General features: G+C 43.0%; 1 protein-coding gene across 1 annotated transcript in view; it reads right to left on the bottom strand.

The window, feature by feature from the left end:
* The window catches only part of LOC310878179 (CUB and sushi domain-containing protein 1-like), a 740702-nt gene that overhangs the window by 269525 nt on the left and 453201 nt on the right, over positions 1-17976 (bottom strand). Inside the window, exons 11-12 of the mRNA XM_083792333.1 lie at positions 9502-9605; positions 7921-8033 (exon numbers count right to left, since the gene is read on the bottom strand). Of these exons, the coding sequence (XP_083648459.1) occupies positions 7921-8033; positions 9502-9605 (217 nt within the window). The remainder of the gene's footprint in view (positions 1-7920; positions 8034-9501; positions 9606-17976) is intronic.

The following is a 17976-nucleotide window of genomic DNA, read 5'->3' as shown; positions in this document are numbered from 1 at the left end:
AGATGCTCATTATTGATGTCTTTTGGTGACCTCGGGTCCCAGACAGTGAGACAGACACTGAATTTAGCTTTTGGGTCCCAGGCTGAGAAACTTTAAGAACACATTTTGTATTAAACACACACAGCTCCCCATGACTCCACAGAAACACTCCGTGGACAATTTTTCTGAGAACTGACTTGGAGAGACAGCGAAATCCATTCACGGCGGAGACGTAGGTCCCGACTTATTATCTTCCGTCGTGGCTTATTATTCAATAGGTCGCGGTTTAAATATTAATTCGTTCCGACGGTTTAATAATTCGCCCCAACGGTTTATTTTCGTCGCAGCGTTAAGAATACGTCATGGTGTGAGGACTCATCGCGGCATAGAACGGGACTCGTCGCGGCATAGAACGGGACTCGTCGCGGCTATAGCTACCCGTTTGCGACGTAATAGGTTGACTTTGTTATTTGCGGTGGTATTGCCTTTGGCCTTTTTCCGTGCGCATCGTGCCCGGGGATCGGCCACCTGTGAGATCTACATGCTCACAGGTGCATATCTTTGGTCCGATGTGCAATAAGGGCTTTCAAACGGGAAGCAATTTAACGCGCCTATAGTTCATTTTCAATGAGATCTGCGGGGTTTTTTTCCTGTACGTGCGGAGAAGTCGAGGGGCAACATTGCAAGCGAATTTACATGGGCACGTTCCTGTGAATTTGCTGCGTGCGTGCTCGTTACGCGCACACACCCGCCAGACCTGGATTCTGTTTAGCTTTTTTGTTACGCTTGCATTGTCACACCCCTCTAGCAGACCCGGAGGAGACCTGTAGTTGATCCAGGTGGCAACGTCTGCGTTCATCGCTGCCCGTTTGAAAGGACAACCTAAAACTCTAACCTAACCCTAACCGCACGAGAAGCCACGGGTAAGTCTTAACACAACGGATGCACCAGCATATTTCAAAATATAGGCGTGTCCGCTCCCCCCAAAAACCGTGAGGAATATAAATTTGCGTGACTGTAAAGACGAGACGGAAGTGGGGAGGTCGAAGAGGCTCTCCACTACCGCTGTATCGCTTGCTCATGATCAGATCTGTTGCTCCAGAATGTATGATGGAGGCAACAGTCTGGCAACGCGAGACTAACCTACAGGGGACAGCGGGAACGCTACAAGGACCACCCAACAGCCCGTCCTGAATTGCTGCGAAGTCCAACAATTAGTACTGGAATATCTGGCTGCTGATCGTCGCTCCTGGTGTTCCACACTAGTCCACTAGGCTTCACAAGCTTCCAAGAACAGGCCACAGAGAGGAGAAAAATCACACCTGTGCGAACTGAGCGGTGCAATGATACTTTTATTGTAGTTAGATAGTTACTGTAGTGTACTCTGTAATGTACGGTAAAGTTGTGTTGTTAGTTATACTTTTATAGTCACAGTGCTCAGTGTGAATGGCCAAGTATGCTGCTCAACAGTGCTTTTAGGTCACCAAGCGCGACAGACAGAGAAAGACAGACAGACAGACAGACAGACAGACAGACATCCACACACACACACACACACACACACACACACACACGGCCAGTTATTGGAGCAATGTGGACCGCTGAAAAACACTGGCGTAGACACTGCAGCATGCTGCAGTGGGCTCACCTCCTATATGTGCAGATTACATCTGTGCCTCATCATGTGGCAGGTAAACCCATGCATTAAGCCTGCTTACTCACTCACGTGCAATCGCACAAGCGCATCAGCTCCCAGTAAACAGTTTCAATTGGAGCAGCGTCTCCGTGGACATAGATGGTCGGCAATAATAACAATACGCAAATAAACGTCCACAGGGGCAGAGCTAGGACAATAGCCAACTTCCCATTTGGAGTATTTTTCTACAAAGGTGTTATCATGGTATATTTAAGAATTGTGGGAAATATTCCAGAGACTAGTAAGGTATCAACAAGGCCATAATAATCTACAAAACCATTAAAGATATTTTTTTTATCTGGGTCACTGGGTCAAAGTGTCTAACTTGTGTTCCAATGCATCCAATTTAGTTATTATTTCTTCATAAGCTCTTGTTATTAATACTAGTCCTTACCCGTTCTGATATATTTCAACTTGTATAATATATTTGTGTGTGTGTGTGTGTGTGTGTGTGTGTGTGTTTGTTTTATGAATAAAAACAGCAGTATAACATTAAAGTATTCTTCCAAATGCATGGTAGGGAAACGTTTTCATGGCAAGAGCAAGGACCGCAACATTTACACTTATTAGCCCACAGAGCCCCATTTGAAAAGTATCAAGGACCCCCAGTTTGACATGCAGCTATATATGGACAGTCGCACAGATCCAATTTGCAGGTGGATTTGCGTCCAAAACGGTCTCAATTGTGAGCTTTGGCTTGAGAGAACTCATGGCTTTTGCAACCTGTGATGTTGTGAGCTTGTAGATTAGCTGTTTTCACCAGAGCGTGCGCTGTAGCCACTTCACGCTGTGTGTGTGTGGCTTATGTTCAAGACAGTTGTATCTCGTGTTGTGTTTATAGCGAACTGAAAACGGCAACGCGATGACGCACGCGCACACATACGCACGTGCGCACTCACAGCTTAAGTAGTTTACACACACACATGCTCACAACGAAAGTAGTCTGCACACACACACACACACACAACCTCCGTGTTGGCTGGGGGCGGTGTGAAAAAGGGTAGGTGCGTGGAAGAATGCGCTAGGGTCCTTGAGGCTGTTCTTCGTGGCATGTTGTTTGTTGTATGTAGTAATTGTGTCGATGCGTAAGGGGGTTGGAAATATCCCGATCGCTCGCCCGCTGTCTAACAAAATTGACAGCGGGCGAAACAACTCAAGTTACGCGGAAAACTGTGTCCCAGTATTAATCAGTGACCGTCCCAAAATGCAATTCACTTGTGACACTGGTGACACGTGATTTCTGGGGAGAGGAGTTTTGCCGCCCTGTGGCTGCGGGGGGTACTGCACCCGGGTGCGTTTTTAATTCAATAATAAATTAATTAATAATCATGAATGTGTCAAATCGAAAAAAGGGCTTCGTTACGCCCTCCATATTCATATGGTCAATGCCTGTGTGAAAAGTGGGAGCGATTGGTGCAGGCAGTAAGGAGTTACGCCACTGTTTCTGACACACAGACAGACAGACACACACTCAGACATTCGCTTAATTATAGAGTGATACCATAGAGAAAAACGGGAGGTCTGAAACGTGGGTTCGTGTGATCAGTAACAATAAGAAGTGCATCTAATACTACTCGCTTCGCCCTAAATCTCTTCTTTATATAGGGTTCGACTGGGTGCTTGACGCTTGTCATGATGACGATGCCAGTCAACTGGATGCCTGTCACAATGATACCCATATATGGGCCATTGGCCTTATGTCAGCATCTGCTGTCTCCATTTATGGAGCTCTAGGTGAAAGCCTTCGTTACAGCCGTACTTCATAATGTTACTGATCACATGACCCCACTTTTCAGATCTCCAGTTTCAAAATGACCCCGCATTTTTATTTATGCATTTCCACACAACGCTAACGGTATATTAAAACACCCCCAGCGCCCAGGACGAAGTTCTTTGTCCTTTCAATTAGTAACGCCCGACGCCCAGGACGAAGTAATGTCCAAAAGACGAAGTTTATTGATATGAAAACGGATCGCATCGCTCCACAGCCTGTTGGGCAATCCTCGATGCAAGAGTGAGACGTCGTTAAAAAACTCCCTCCCCTGTTTAGCCGACGAAAACGAAAATCTTAAAACATTAATAACTCGATCTAAATCATCCCATCTAATTATAAAAACACATGTGTTTGACGGTCCTCCGATGTCCAGTCGCTAGTCGCGATAGATTTATTCTTACCTCCCGTTGTTGTCGATCGACTCTAGAGTGGGGTGGCTATTGTTAGCTGCTACCCACACATTCACAACAACATCCGGTCCGTCTGTAAAAGTGGCAATGTAATGGATTAAATAACCCCGGGCAATTAAAGTGTTAAATGACATAGTAAAATGTTGAAAATGAGTGGTATTCCCCTTTAACACTTTTCATATATTTTCAAAATTTTCAAATAGCGGAAATAGAAGATCTATCTGAGCATATTACTGGTTATTTTTCAGCAAACACAACAACAAAATCAACAATCAAATGCTGAAATATAGAGATGCAAGGTTTGGGCCCGGCAGCAACATATTCATTATGTGTGCTGTGTGCATGTGTGACTGTGTCTTGCTGTGTCTTTGTCTTTGTACGTGTGCATAATTGATGTATCCATCTGTGTCTATGGGCTAGCTATTTAAGCCAATAACTCCTTACAGGCCCTATACTGCCATTATATCACAGCTAAGGGCGCTGTTGGACCGACTGGTCTGGAGCGAGTTATTGCTTTTAGAAAACAGTTAACAATATGGAAGAATTAAAAAAAAGATCATTATAGACACCCAATTAAAATAGTTGTAGTTACCATTTTTGGTAGTAACACTTGCTATGAAGCCCCATGTCTATAATGCATTACAAACATACTTAATTATATTTAACATAATCTATTCTATATGTAGGCTAATCTGGCCTATATACTGTATCAGCCGCAAGCTCTCTTCATTGCACTTTTCCATTGTAAATGTTTATAAAACCCAATGACATAATTCATTTTCAGTTTTGCTTTTTAAAGAAAAATAGCATACTGTATAGCAAATCTAAAATAATTTCTTCAAGATCAAGAAATTGATTTTACAATGGCCACTGGTCTGCGTTTCTATTGTAGTGTACTGGCATGGATTGTGTTAACAAACACAGTCATTGAGCGCTACTAGTACCGTATGATGATGTTTCAAAAAAAAAAAAAGTTGTTTCTGTAAAGAAAGTATTTATCATAGGGTGATTTAATAGCCAGATCCATATACGGTTGCAAATTACAACAGCCATGTTTGTTGTTTGATGTCATAGAGTTGAAACAGCGCTGATTGGCCGTAGCCACGGTATCAGATTTTCAACGGAGGCTGCTATTGTGTTAGCATACACTAACACAATATTATTGGTCCGTGTTCGGGGGAGGGAGGGAGGCTGGGCGTGATAATTCACACTGCATGTAATCCGACCGTCTGGGGCGGCGGAGGAATCAATAGGCATAACGACTAAGTTGTGGAGAAAAAAGGGCAAAAAGAAAAAGAGGATATATATATTTGGGTAGTGTCTTCTGAAGTGCCCAGGTATTACTGTAGTGACTGGTTGTCTCCACCAGGCCGAAGGCATGGGGGGAGATTATGTTTTGCACTCCGTCCGTCCGTCCGTGTGTGTGTCCGTCGGCGTGTGTGTCCGTGAGCAGCTAATCTCGGCCACCGTTAAAACCCGGTCGATGCCAAATTTTGCACACACACTCCCTGGATGCCAACGATGAACCTCTGCCCCAAACTTTCCAGAACGGCCTGTTATAGCGCCACCAGGAGGCCGCTTTGTGCAAAACAAGTTTTTGCACAGTACACCTACAGATTTTGTCCAAACATCGCGCAAATTGGTACACAGTCTCTCTAGAGCCATTCAACGAAACGGGTCTTTCAGATTTCTCAGACTCCATCCTGATTGGTTAAGATTGGCTTCCAAAGTTCACAGGAGTGCTCAGTTTCAAACAAAATGCTGCAAATCATGAACACATCAAGTGATTTCCGTCAAATTGTGCACGCACATTCCCACTAGGCCGAGGAAGAAATGCCGGTAACACTTTACAATAACGACCTGTTATAAAGCATTTATGAACATTTATAAGCAGTTGTAGATGAGTAATAATCATGAACAATCATTGTTGACATCCGTAAATGTTTACCTAAACATTTATAACTAAGTTTAAACATCATTTATACGTTATTAGTAAGGTATTAGTAAGTAGTAAACTATTCACATTGTTATAAATGTTTAGGTAAACATTTACGGATGTCAACAAACAGTCTGTTCATGATTATTACTCATCTACAAACTGCTTATAAATGTTTATAAATGCTTTATAACAGGTCGTTATTGTAAAGTGTTACCGAAATGCCACATGGACAATTTCAACTCAGCCTCAAGGTGGCGCTATAACTGGCCGAAAAGTGTTTTTACCTCTAACTGCACGGATCTGTGGATAACTTTGTATGCCAACTCCCTAGTTTACTTTTGTTGCCCTTTTATCCAACCACCAGATGAAGGCAAGCTGCAATGTCCTACATTCCTATCCTGGTGGAGACCTGTGCCCAGAAGGGCACTTTTTCTAGTTGTCACTGTTAAGTACCGACGAGCCCTTCTGCCTTCAGGCTTCAGTAGAAAGGGCTTATATTCCTCGCCAAGTTGTATTAGCCTTTGGTCATGAAGTTGAACTTTATAAATGTACGTCTTATTCTCATTACACATTCATATGCAGTGTGCTGTCAAAGTAAACAAATGAAGTGAAGTAAAGTATGATTCACACTGTGTTCATTTTGATGTTTGATGGGATCATGTCTGTGGCAGTCCATTATACTACACAGGCTTTGATTTAAGAACATAGGAAAGTAGATATGTCAGGATGTTCTGTGCACTGTTCCCTCGCATGGAAGCGTCTTTGTGAGAAAAGTATTGGAGCCAGGAGGCAGTGTTTGCATGTTTTGATGAATGAAAGGTTTTTGCCATGTTTGAGCACCCGACTGATAGAAGCACAAGCTCTTCAGACGTGTTTCATAATCATGAACCATTAGTTGAGAGCTCTACCATCTTTCAGCCAGGGATGGTATTTAGGATGAAAGAAGCATATTGTGTAAAACCTGAATCTGAAGATGGACAAACTCCACTCCAAACTAAAACCTACAAGCTAATGGCTGCAGATGTAGAATCATTTTCTTTGATGTAATGGACCACAACCTCTCAAAACTCAGAAACACAATATCTACAAAATGGAGATAGGGGAGGGACTGATAGTGTGATGTCACTATATTCCTGTTTATTTCATTGGCCCGTTTGACTGTCAAGGTTTCATTCTCCAGGAAGAAACCCTAAATACAAAGTTAATACACCATTGCACATAACATGACTCCAGGGTGTCTAATGAAGTACTGTCACCTCATAGACACATGAAAAACTAGGAAAATACAAAAAATGTGGCACTCCCTCTTTAAGAGTGCTGATGCCTCAGTACTCTGGAATATTTCCCATAGGTCTTAAATATGATAACACCTTTGTAACACCTTCCTGACACAGTCAGATTCAGAAAAGCTGGTTCGTGCAGTACCAGTAGCCCTGATTACTGTAATGAACTTTTTGCTGGTCTGTCAAAATAGTTGTTAAAAAAATATACTCCAGCTTGTAGAAAGCTTGTTGCTGCCAGCGTTTTTCTTTTTTTTAAATCTGAAACCAAAAGGATTAAACAGATCACTTACGTTTTAGCTTCACTTCACTGGCTCCCAGTAAAACAAATAATATATTTTAAAATACTTTTAATAAGTGAATGGTTTAGCTCCTTGCTACTTTACTGACTGAATGATTACACACCAAACCTTTAACCCATTCAGGACGGGAACCCCTTTTGGTGTTTTAAGCATTATGTTATACTTTAGCCATTGAAAAATAGCAGATCTCCAAGCTCATAGCACGCCGCACTATGACCTTGGAGATATGCTATTTTTGAAAAATCGTGAAAATGTGGCGCAAATCCTTTTTCGTTTTTAACTAAAATCTGGGGGTGCCTGGAACCACATATTTTCAGATGGGGGTCGGCAGCCAAATACAGATAATTCCGCATTATTCCGGGGGTCCTTGGCATGGAAAAGGTTGAGAACCACTGACAAAGAAACATGTTATTTTCAGAAAACTGTTAAAAAGTGAGTGCTGGTATTCCTTTCTAATGAATACACACCAAACAATTAAATGTAATTAAATCTAGCATTCTAAATCAGATTTTGTGCGTGCGTGTGTCAGTCAGTCAGTACCTTCGTAGACAGCCTTAAATCCCTGTGAGCCGATGGTATCGTCAGACTGCAAGTGTAACCACATCTGACTGGACAAGCTGACAATGAGGTCAGGCACACTGGAGCCAGTCAATCTACACGCGCATGCGCGCGCACGCACACACGCACGCACGCACGCACGCACGCACGCACGCACGCACGCACGCACGCACGCACGCACGCACGCACGCACGCACGCACGCACGCACGCACGCACACACACACACACACACACACACACACACACACACACACACACACACACACACACACACACACACACACACACACACACACACACACACACACACACACACACACACACACACACACACACACACACACACACACACACACACACACACACACACACACACACACACACACACACACACACACACACACACACACACACACACACACACACACACACACACAATAATACCAATATTAATACCAGTCGTTCAAATGGCCGAAATGTATATAGGGCTTATGTAGATAATGTACAGTATATATGTTTTGTAATATATTTGCCTCTGAGATGGAGTAGAAGCATTCAGGTGGTAGCCTTATACACATAATTATAAAGTAGCACTCTCGACTCTCTGTGTGTCTGCTATCACATATAGCACTCTACTTTCTACTAGTACGTACACATATAGCACTCTGCGTGTGTCTCCTATCTTCTATACTTACACATATAGCACTCTGCGTGTGTCTCCTATCTTCTATACTTACACATAATAGCACTCTGCGTGTGTCTCCTATCTTCTATACTTACACATATAGCACTCTGCGTGTGTCTCCTATCTTCTATACTTACACATATAGCACTCTGCGTGTGTCTCCTATCTTCTACTAGTACTTACACATATAGCACTCTGCGTGTGTCTCCTATCTTCTATACTTACACATATAGCACTCTGTGTGTGTCTCCTATCTTCTATACTTACACATAATAGCACTCTGCGTGTGTCTCCTATCTTCTATACTTACACATAATAGCACTCTGCGTGTGTCTCCTATCTTCTACTAGTACTTACACATATAGCACTCTGTGTGTGTCTCCTATCTTATACTAGTACTTACACATATAGCACTCTGTGTGTGTCTCCTATCTTCTACTAGTACTTACACATATAGCACTCTGCGTGTGACTCCTATCTTCTATACTTACACATATAGCACTCTGCGTGTGTCTCCTATCTTCTATACTTACACATATAGCACTCTGTGTGTGTCTCCTATCTTATACTAGTACTTACACATATAGCACTCTGTGTGTGTCTCCTATCGTCTACTAGTACTTACACATATAGCACTCTGCGTGTGTCTCCTATCTTCTATACTTACACATATAGCACTCTGTGTGTGTCTCCTATCTTCTATACTTACACATATAGCACTCTGCGTGTGTCTCCTATCTTCTATACTTACACATATAGCACTCTGCGTGTGTCTCCTATCTTCTATACTTACACATATAGCACTCTGCGTGTGTCTCCTATCTTCTATACTTACACATATAGCACTCTGCGTGTGTCTCCTATCTTCTATACTTACACATATAGCACTCTCCGTGTGTCTCCTATCTTCCCCCCGTCTCCCACAGTCAGAGTGTCGTATCCTCTCTCAAGGTCAAATTCTTCAAATGCCAACTTTATCACCTATATGGGAACACAAAGACAGATGTATTTGTTATCAGTCCATGCAGAGAGGGTTGCCCAATGGATTGGCCCGAAATGTTCCGTTATTGGTCAATATCAGAATCGGCAAATAAAACGGACCTTAACCGATGGCAGGAGCCGATATTTATCTTTTGTTGATAGGCATACATTTTGCATTGGCTATGTTGGTGTGTTGGTTATCTGCAGCCTACCAAGCTGTAGATTCTAAACATTTATTTCTTGTATTGAAGATGCATTTGTTTCCCTGGCACAAAAGCATATTTAAAGCTAAATTGCCATTTTAGACCTGGGCCGTGGCTCAGCGGTCCAGGCACCTTGGCTGGTAATCCAGTCTGGCAGTGTGATGCAGGTCCGATAATTCGATAATCGGCATATCCCTATACTTCATTTTTACCCTTAGAAACAATGCCAATAATAATGACCGGCTATAGATAACGTCATCACACCATGTAAATGTGTCCTTCACGGGAACAGCACTCAAATATTTAGTGTTCTGTGTGTGTCCCTTGAAGGTGCCCCTGCTCTGTTTTGCAACAACAGAGTCAACTTCTTGAGGGAACATTGTGACAGGGGGATAACGGCCGCACATCCTCTGCATGCAACCAGCACGCATCATGATCAAATCTATTGTGTGCTGTGAAATTATCATTGTTCCTGGGAAATAATGCATGACGATCAATTATGCATTAGCCCTAAATCACATCTCAAACAATACATGGGGGGGAGAGCAGGTTGCGGTCTGTCTCACATTCATAAACATTGAATGTCAGAGAGCATACTGGCAGCTCAGAAGACAAGAGGATAGAGGATGAAGCTGTGGATTACAGTAGAATCTGCCTTGTGATGATACATGAAAAGACAAAGTTATGAAAAGAATAAAAAACTAATACTTATAGGCTCACAGCCTATAATAGTTGTGTGAAAGACTATAATCTCATTCAATCGGAAGATATCGACTAAACATCTCTTTAATGTAAAAATAGTATTACAGTCTGAGTGAATAACTCCTGTCACCCAAAAACAAGATTAAAGAGGATCGACATGTCAAAAAGCACCCTGTTAACATCCAGCCATAAGAGGGAGGGATATAGCACACATTTCCTGTTTATCAAATATCAATCACACAAAGCATTTATTAATGTCACTGAGCAACGTGTCACAGCGACAAAACACTGTCAATCACATGACAAACGCACGCGCACACACACACGCACGCACACACGCACACACACACACACACACACACACACACACACACACACACACACACACACACACACACACACACACACACACACACACACACACACACACACACACACACACACACACACACACACACACACACACACACACACACACACACACACACACACACACACACAGATTGTACAGCAGCTGTAGTAGTCTTAACAGTTTCCCTGTGGAACCGGCTAAACCCGTCTTTTTTCCCCATTGTCCGCTAAACCCGCCTTTCGTTTTATATGTTTAATTTGCCTTAGGAACATTAAATTGAATAGGTTTGAATAGTCGATGGCAAATACCTGACTGGTTGTAGACGTCACCCCAGTCAGTGGAGCCTATAGCTCCTGACTGGCGAGCGTGGTCGCGATTCCAGGTTTAAGTAAGTACATTTTAATTATATAGCACCTTTCACAGAGAGGTCTCACGAAGTGCTTTACATGCAATAAAATACAAAACAGACAAGCAAGTAAAGGCTGTAAAGCAGATAAAAAATGTTGCTGTACAATTCAGCTCAAAACTAAAATGACAAAATGAATACAAGCTCAGAAATATATCATGAACCATCCACAAATGCTTGCCTAAAAATAAATGTTTTAAGGCAATTCTTGAAAATGTCCACAGAGGGTGCAAATCTCATCGCTGGTGGAAGAGCGTTCCAAAGTTTTGCTACAGCCTGAAAATATGTATCACCTTTAGTCCTTAGTTTGGTGGAGGGTGGGTCTAGCAGGCCCTGTTCTGCAGACCTAAGGGCCCTTCTGGGCACATAACGTGATGTTGATCAAGTAATCAAGGTATAAGAGAATGACTGTAGGCTATTGGGTGCTGCGTTCAGCCTCCCTCTTTAGCCGACTGGCAACGTATGTGCCTTTCGGGTACATACTGTAGGTTCTGGCCCGGTTCATCTCCTGGCCGATGCTACACAAACAGCCACTGGGTTTTCCCTCTTGGTTTTCTTCTTTCTAGGAAGCATTCACTTTTCCGTTCAGCAATCTATAGAGGTAACTTTCCAAGAAAAAGACCCACGCAACAGCAACTGGATTACTGTACGTTTCATGGTGGACATTTAAAAGGGGAGGAAGTGAAGCATTTTCACTCTGGGGTCGTTAGCAAGCAGCAGAGCAAGCTAAGAGCAGCTCAATAGCCCATTTAGGGGTCATTAAGAGCACTCAGCAACCCAAAGCTAGGGCAAAATACCTTCCGTCATCCCGCCGGCAAACTAGCACAACTGTGAGTGTCTGAGTCACCGCAGGGCATGATTACATCCTGGGAGAGATCGACAATAATCTCGACTCCCATGCTGAATGCTGATCTCAATTTGTCAGAGGGCATTTCCGTGCCAATCTAGTCCCCATTCCAGGGGCATTTCTTGTGGTCGGTGCAGCTAAATATCCCCTTATTATAAACAACATTACAGGCACTCTGTAATCCATACCTGGAAGTGTATTACCTGCCACCATTTAGTCTATTCTAGTACAGAATAGACTGCAAACATGCCCTGAAGTGGAACACCCTCAGCATGGCATGCACACACACACGCACATGCACACACACCGTACAATAGAGTCCTGACCTTTATCTTGATGAGGTGGCCCTCCCAAAGACTAGCAGAAGCATAGTTACTCTAATAGCAAAGTAGAGAAGCTGTGCTGACTCACTGCTGAGCAGCGACTATAGTACTCCGATAAGAGTTTTGTCTAGAACTGCAAACAGTACACCAAACCTGTCTGTCTGTCTGTCTGTAAGTCTATCTATTCGCTCAATGTATAGTCATCTATAACAGCATTGGCGCAATAAAGTGCCTTTAAAGTGCTTTTAACCCATTTAGACCATAGGACGTGTGGAAATGTCATAGCTATAGACGGATTTCTATACATACATGGGGGGGTTGGCCTTTCCTGCTGCACCTACTCCTTGCTCTTCGCGCATGCGCGTTGCGTTCACTTCCCTGTATACGGCTCAGAGTAAAAGCGGCCATATCTGCGCGGCATTTTGAAAGGAATCCCAGCGCTCATTGTATTAATCCTTCAGGGCAGGCTAATAGACCTCCATGGGTCAACTCAGGCAGGCTGACTGACTGACAGTTACATGGAAATCATCTGCCAAGCAGTCATTCATCCACAGGTCTCTCCCATCAAACCTACGCTTACCTGCCTGCGGAAAAACTAAAATATTGATTAGATCCCTGTTTTACCCAAACAGGGGGTCGCGGATCCATTTTGTGGGCCGCCCGCAAGTGAATATATACCAGTTTGTGCCGCGTTGTGAGCTAGTAGTTCTGCTATTTTGGGTCCCGGGGCAAAAACAACGCCGGGACAACGCTCCACACCGACCACACGTCCCAAACTCTTCTCCCTTCTGGCTCCAAAACTATGGAATGCACTTCCCATTGCAATCAGAACTGCAGCCTCACTCCAAATCTTCCGCCGTAGTACCCACCTTTTCAGACTCCATCATGGCCCGTATAGGACTTGCCCTAGCCCCATAGATAGCACTTTATGTACTGTAGACTTAGATAGCATTTTATACAGACTTATAGCATATTACGTAGACAGCACTTGAATTGCTTTTTATGTAGTCATAGCACTTTATAGTATAGTATAATATAGTATAGTATGCATTGTATATATATAGTTTCATTATATACAGTAGATACTCCACTGTTACGTCCTTAGCTTAGCCATGTTTCATGATAACTACTTACCCTGAAGGATAAGCTTGTAAGGAGCTATCTACCTCCCCCCTCCAAAGAGACCTGGCTTCAACGACCAGTGGGAAACTTCATGTGTGGACACTGTAATCACTATGAGGTTAGGGGATTTACGTGTCCACCGGACAGAGTGGGATAGGAGACGTGGTTGATGACGTCATCGCAAAAAGGTCCGTCGCTCTGGTGTGCAAAGGGTTATAGGGAATTGAGTCCCAATTCATTACAATGGGGGAGGTGAGCGGTGCGGTGCGGTGCGCTTCCTGCTCCGTTCTGTTGTTGTGGTCGGCACTTTGGAATATGTTTGAACACTACGACAACCGATTACACCGGTTTAAAAAAACTGTTTTTTAAAACTGCGTTTGCTAATGGCAGGCAGTAGGCTCCAGTATACATGCAGTAGGACAATTGCTTCGTCTTGATAACGATAAGTAACCTCCTGGTTGATATTGGTTGATTTTAATTAAAAATTCGCTATTTTGTTGTTAAGTTTAGCAAGCCAGTCACTGCAGTTCTGTTGACAAACTTTGTCTGGAGACTTTAAGAGACTTTATTTGCACAAACGCAGAGGGATACTTGGAGACCTATCCTGCCCTGACACAGAAACTGGACTTTTAGAATGTAAACTTTTATTTATGTATTCCATATTCCCCAATAATATCTCGTCCATTAACAAAACTGATGAGCACACGTTTAGACAGAATAGTGACAAATGGGTTTCTCTTACCCTGGCCCTAATTTCTCTGGGGTAATTTACCTGGAACTCAAAGCACAATTTCAGAAGCACTTCTGTGGGTCTGTGTAACTCAGAAGAGCCTTGTAAACAATATGGGCTCCATTCAATGCCAGCAGTTCTGTTTCCTCTTGATCTACACAAAGGAAAACGTAGGAGGATACAGTACACATTCATTCCCCACCAAGGCCCATACTGCATCTAAATGTCTTTGTGTAGTTTTGCTTGGCTGTCATCGTGCTGACAACAACATTCAACAACAACATTTCTGGCTGTTATTGCTGTCAGCAAGCCATGAAATTGTAAGGAACTGACAACTTTGTAATCCTAATGGGTCATAGAGATTTACTTGGCTAGCCTCAGCTGTGCCCTGCAAATACCTAGCCTGATTATCAGACTGATGCAGTCCACTCAGAGAGTGGGCGGGATCTTTGGGCTGGATCCAGGCTAGCAAATACCCAGATGAACCAAGCCTATCTGTTAACTTTGTCCTGGAGTAACCCCGGTCGGTGTGTGTGCACAATGTGATGCAGGAAACAAACAACTTGTGTGTGTGTGTGTGGTAAAATAACTCAATATTCCCCTGGTTGATCCTTTACAGCAGTTGAGACACCTTATATAGATAGGCTGGCGTAGTTTGGAACAACTCAAAGTAAATCCTATTTTGAGCAAAAGCCAGTTGACAGCTCTGTTGAATCCATGTAACAGAACAATTGAGTTCAGGAGGGCAAAAGAGACATCACCTGTAGCTATTGTACAAGGTATTGTAATACTCATTTACATTTCCAGCATTCAGCGCAGATTCTATCAACTAGAGTGCTCTGCGATAATGTCAACAGTAGTGTAACCTCAAAACTGAAGTAAAACAAAGGATAAAAAATGGACCGCAATGAGGAGTAGTGGCCAACAAAGCAGCGCTCAGGTCGTGGGGTATAAGTAAAAAAACAGCTCTGTGTCTCTGGCATTAAAACACATCATTAAGTTGGAAGAAATGAGACGGTATACCGAAACACGACCCAGCCGAAGACATTTTACTCTCATAAAGAGAATTGCCTTTGGTCTAAGATGTAACAGTATAAAAGCCATGTAAAGCCTTGTGTTGGGACAGCAAGCTAAACCGAACATTATTGGGAACACACTTCAACAATAACACTCAAATAGATCACTGTCCATTTGTCTGTAGCAATGAGTTTGTTGCCCATGTTAGACCTGGGCATTAACATGCCAGCACATGTGCACAACCACAGCTCCGGTGCCGCCGCCAGGCACCCGACACCCGCGCGTTGCATTGGTGCCCATGTGGATCTGCAGTGCTTAGAGTGAAGCAGCCCGGTCTATCAGTCACTTTAAGTGTTATTTACAGTTCCATCAGATGCGAAAGTAGCCGATCTGCATGAGGAACTGCAGCCGTCTCTGCGCGGGGTGGGTTGGATGGCAGCATAAATTTAGCCTGGGTAAACCCCTCCCCCCTCGCCAGATTTGCATTCTGCCTGAGGGGAGAATCCTGTTGTCCAGCAGGGGGAGTGGGTTTACCCAGGCTAGGATAAATTACCATGCGTAGGGCAACCAAATGGACAGCGGCGTCCCTGGACATCTGCTCTCTCGTTCTCATGCAAAAATGACTATGCTCGTCACACCCTCAAATTATTTACGAATACCAAACGAGTCGCCCGTTTACGTTTACCGGTGGGACTGCTCAGCCTGGTATTCCTAAAGTAACCCAAGTAAATTATGCTTAAACCTAAACCTTATCCCTAACCTTAACCTCAGAAAAACTATGCCTAAGCCTAACTGTATTCCTAAACTTAACCCCAGGGAAACTACACCTAACCCTAAACGTATTTCTAACCTTGTTCTCAGTAAAACAAAATAAAGAATACAAGAACCACCGCACCGAGCGGTTGGCGTGAGGTCGGTGGAAAAAAGTGAGGGGGCGAGATGGATTATGGCCGACGGTACTCAATACCATATTTACACAGCCTTTAGAAACAAGAAAAGGCCAAAGGTCTATTCTTACCTTTAATTTGGACTACCACTAATTGTGCACCATAGTCACCTGTCACCTGATTGTAAGTGACCACAATGTGTGACTGCAGCGCTACAGTATATGAAGTATCTGCTTACTGTATTAACAGGCGGCTCGTGACAATACTTCATGCCAGCTATTGTGACTTCCGTAAATACAACAGCATGAGCAGTAATTCGACAAGTGTTGTAACAAATGAGCTTAAACCCATCTTGTTAGGCTTCATTGGCATGTGATTAGCCTGAATGGAATTGAAAAATAGGTGTCTAGAAAACATTTTAAGTGATGAGAGTTAACAGTGACAGAGAGAATGATCCAATATTGAATACAGTAATAAACGCACGCACGCACGCACGCACGCACGCACGCACGCACGCACGTGCGAGATGCATTTGCCCGAGTGAATCCGGGGCCATGGGGACGTCGGGACGTGCGCGCGTGAACAATGGCAGACGTCGTAATTTACATATACACATGCAATCAGTGTGGATCTATGTCACTGTTTCCCTAATCCAGTGGTTTTCAACCAGTGGTACGGGGACCACCAGTGGTCCTTGAGGTGGTTCCAGGTGGTCCCCAGCTAAATGATGGAGCGTTGGTAACCAAATAGACCCTTATAGATCTTGAACTCTTGAGAGCATAAAACAGTGTAAAAAGCGTAAAAAGCTCACACTGTGTTGTGAGCTTTTAGATCTGCTATTTTCAAAAGATTTGTACAGGCCTACATTTGAAAACTAGTGAAATGGGACATTATGCACGATGACTACTTTCTACTATTGTACTTTAACCCATTTAGGCCCGACGTCAAAATAAAAAAGGCTTCTAAATCATGACAGTTTTCTGAAATAACTATGTTTCTATATCTGTGGTGCTCAATATTTCATGTAATTAGCCGCCGATCTGAAATATCTTGTTCCAGAGACCCCGCCAGAAGCAAAGATTTGAGTTAAAACTGTGAAAGAATATATAGTCAAAGATTAGTGCCACATTTTCACGATTTTTCTAAAATAGCAGATCTACAAGCTCGTAGCTTGGAAATCGGTGCCGCGCTATGAGCTTGTTTTTCAATAGCTAAAGTCTAACATAATGCTTAAAGGAGAATTCCATGTTAGAAGGCTTTCTTACCTTTATTTGTAGTTGTTACGTCCCCACAAAAGAGGACCAGGTGTTATTTTGTGCAAAATTAAGTGCATATTGACTATTTCCCCTAATATAAGCCCTCAATGGGGGTTGGGTTTTTGTGCTAATTTGCTTATTTCCATCAAAATAGGTAGTAAAGTGTGCCGCTTGCGATAATATTTACATTATGAAGAGAGGATATACAAAAGAAAATATTTTTGAGCGATGGAAATAAGCGAATTAGCACAACACCCCAATGCCCCATTAAATTCAATGCAATGCAATTCAATTCATTGAGGGCTTATATTAGGGGAAATAGCCAATAATGCCCCTTTTGCACAAAATAACACCTGGACCTCTTTGGTGGGGAAGTAACAACTACATATAAAGTTAAGAAAGCCTTCTAGCATGGAATTTAAAAAACTTTAAAACACCAAAAGGGGTACATTTTGAATTCCGGACTTTCACTTGTAACGGAGTAGTTATCTCTACATTGCAGTATTGATACTTTTACTTAAGTAAA

Source organism: Protomyctophum parallelum (assembly GCF_964188405.1).
Source record: "Protomyctophum parallelum genome assembly, chromosome: 2".
NCBI lineage: Eukaryota > Metazoa > Chordata > Actinopteri > Myctophiformes > Myctophidae > Protomyctophum > Protomyctophum parallelum.
This window is presented reverse-complemented; position numbering and strand designations above follow the sequence as displayed.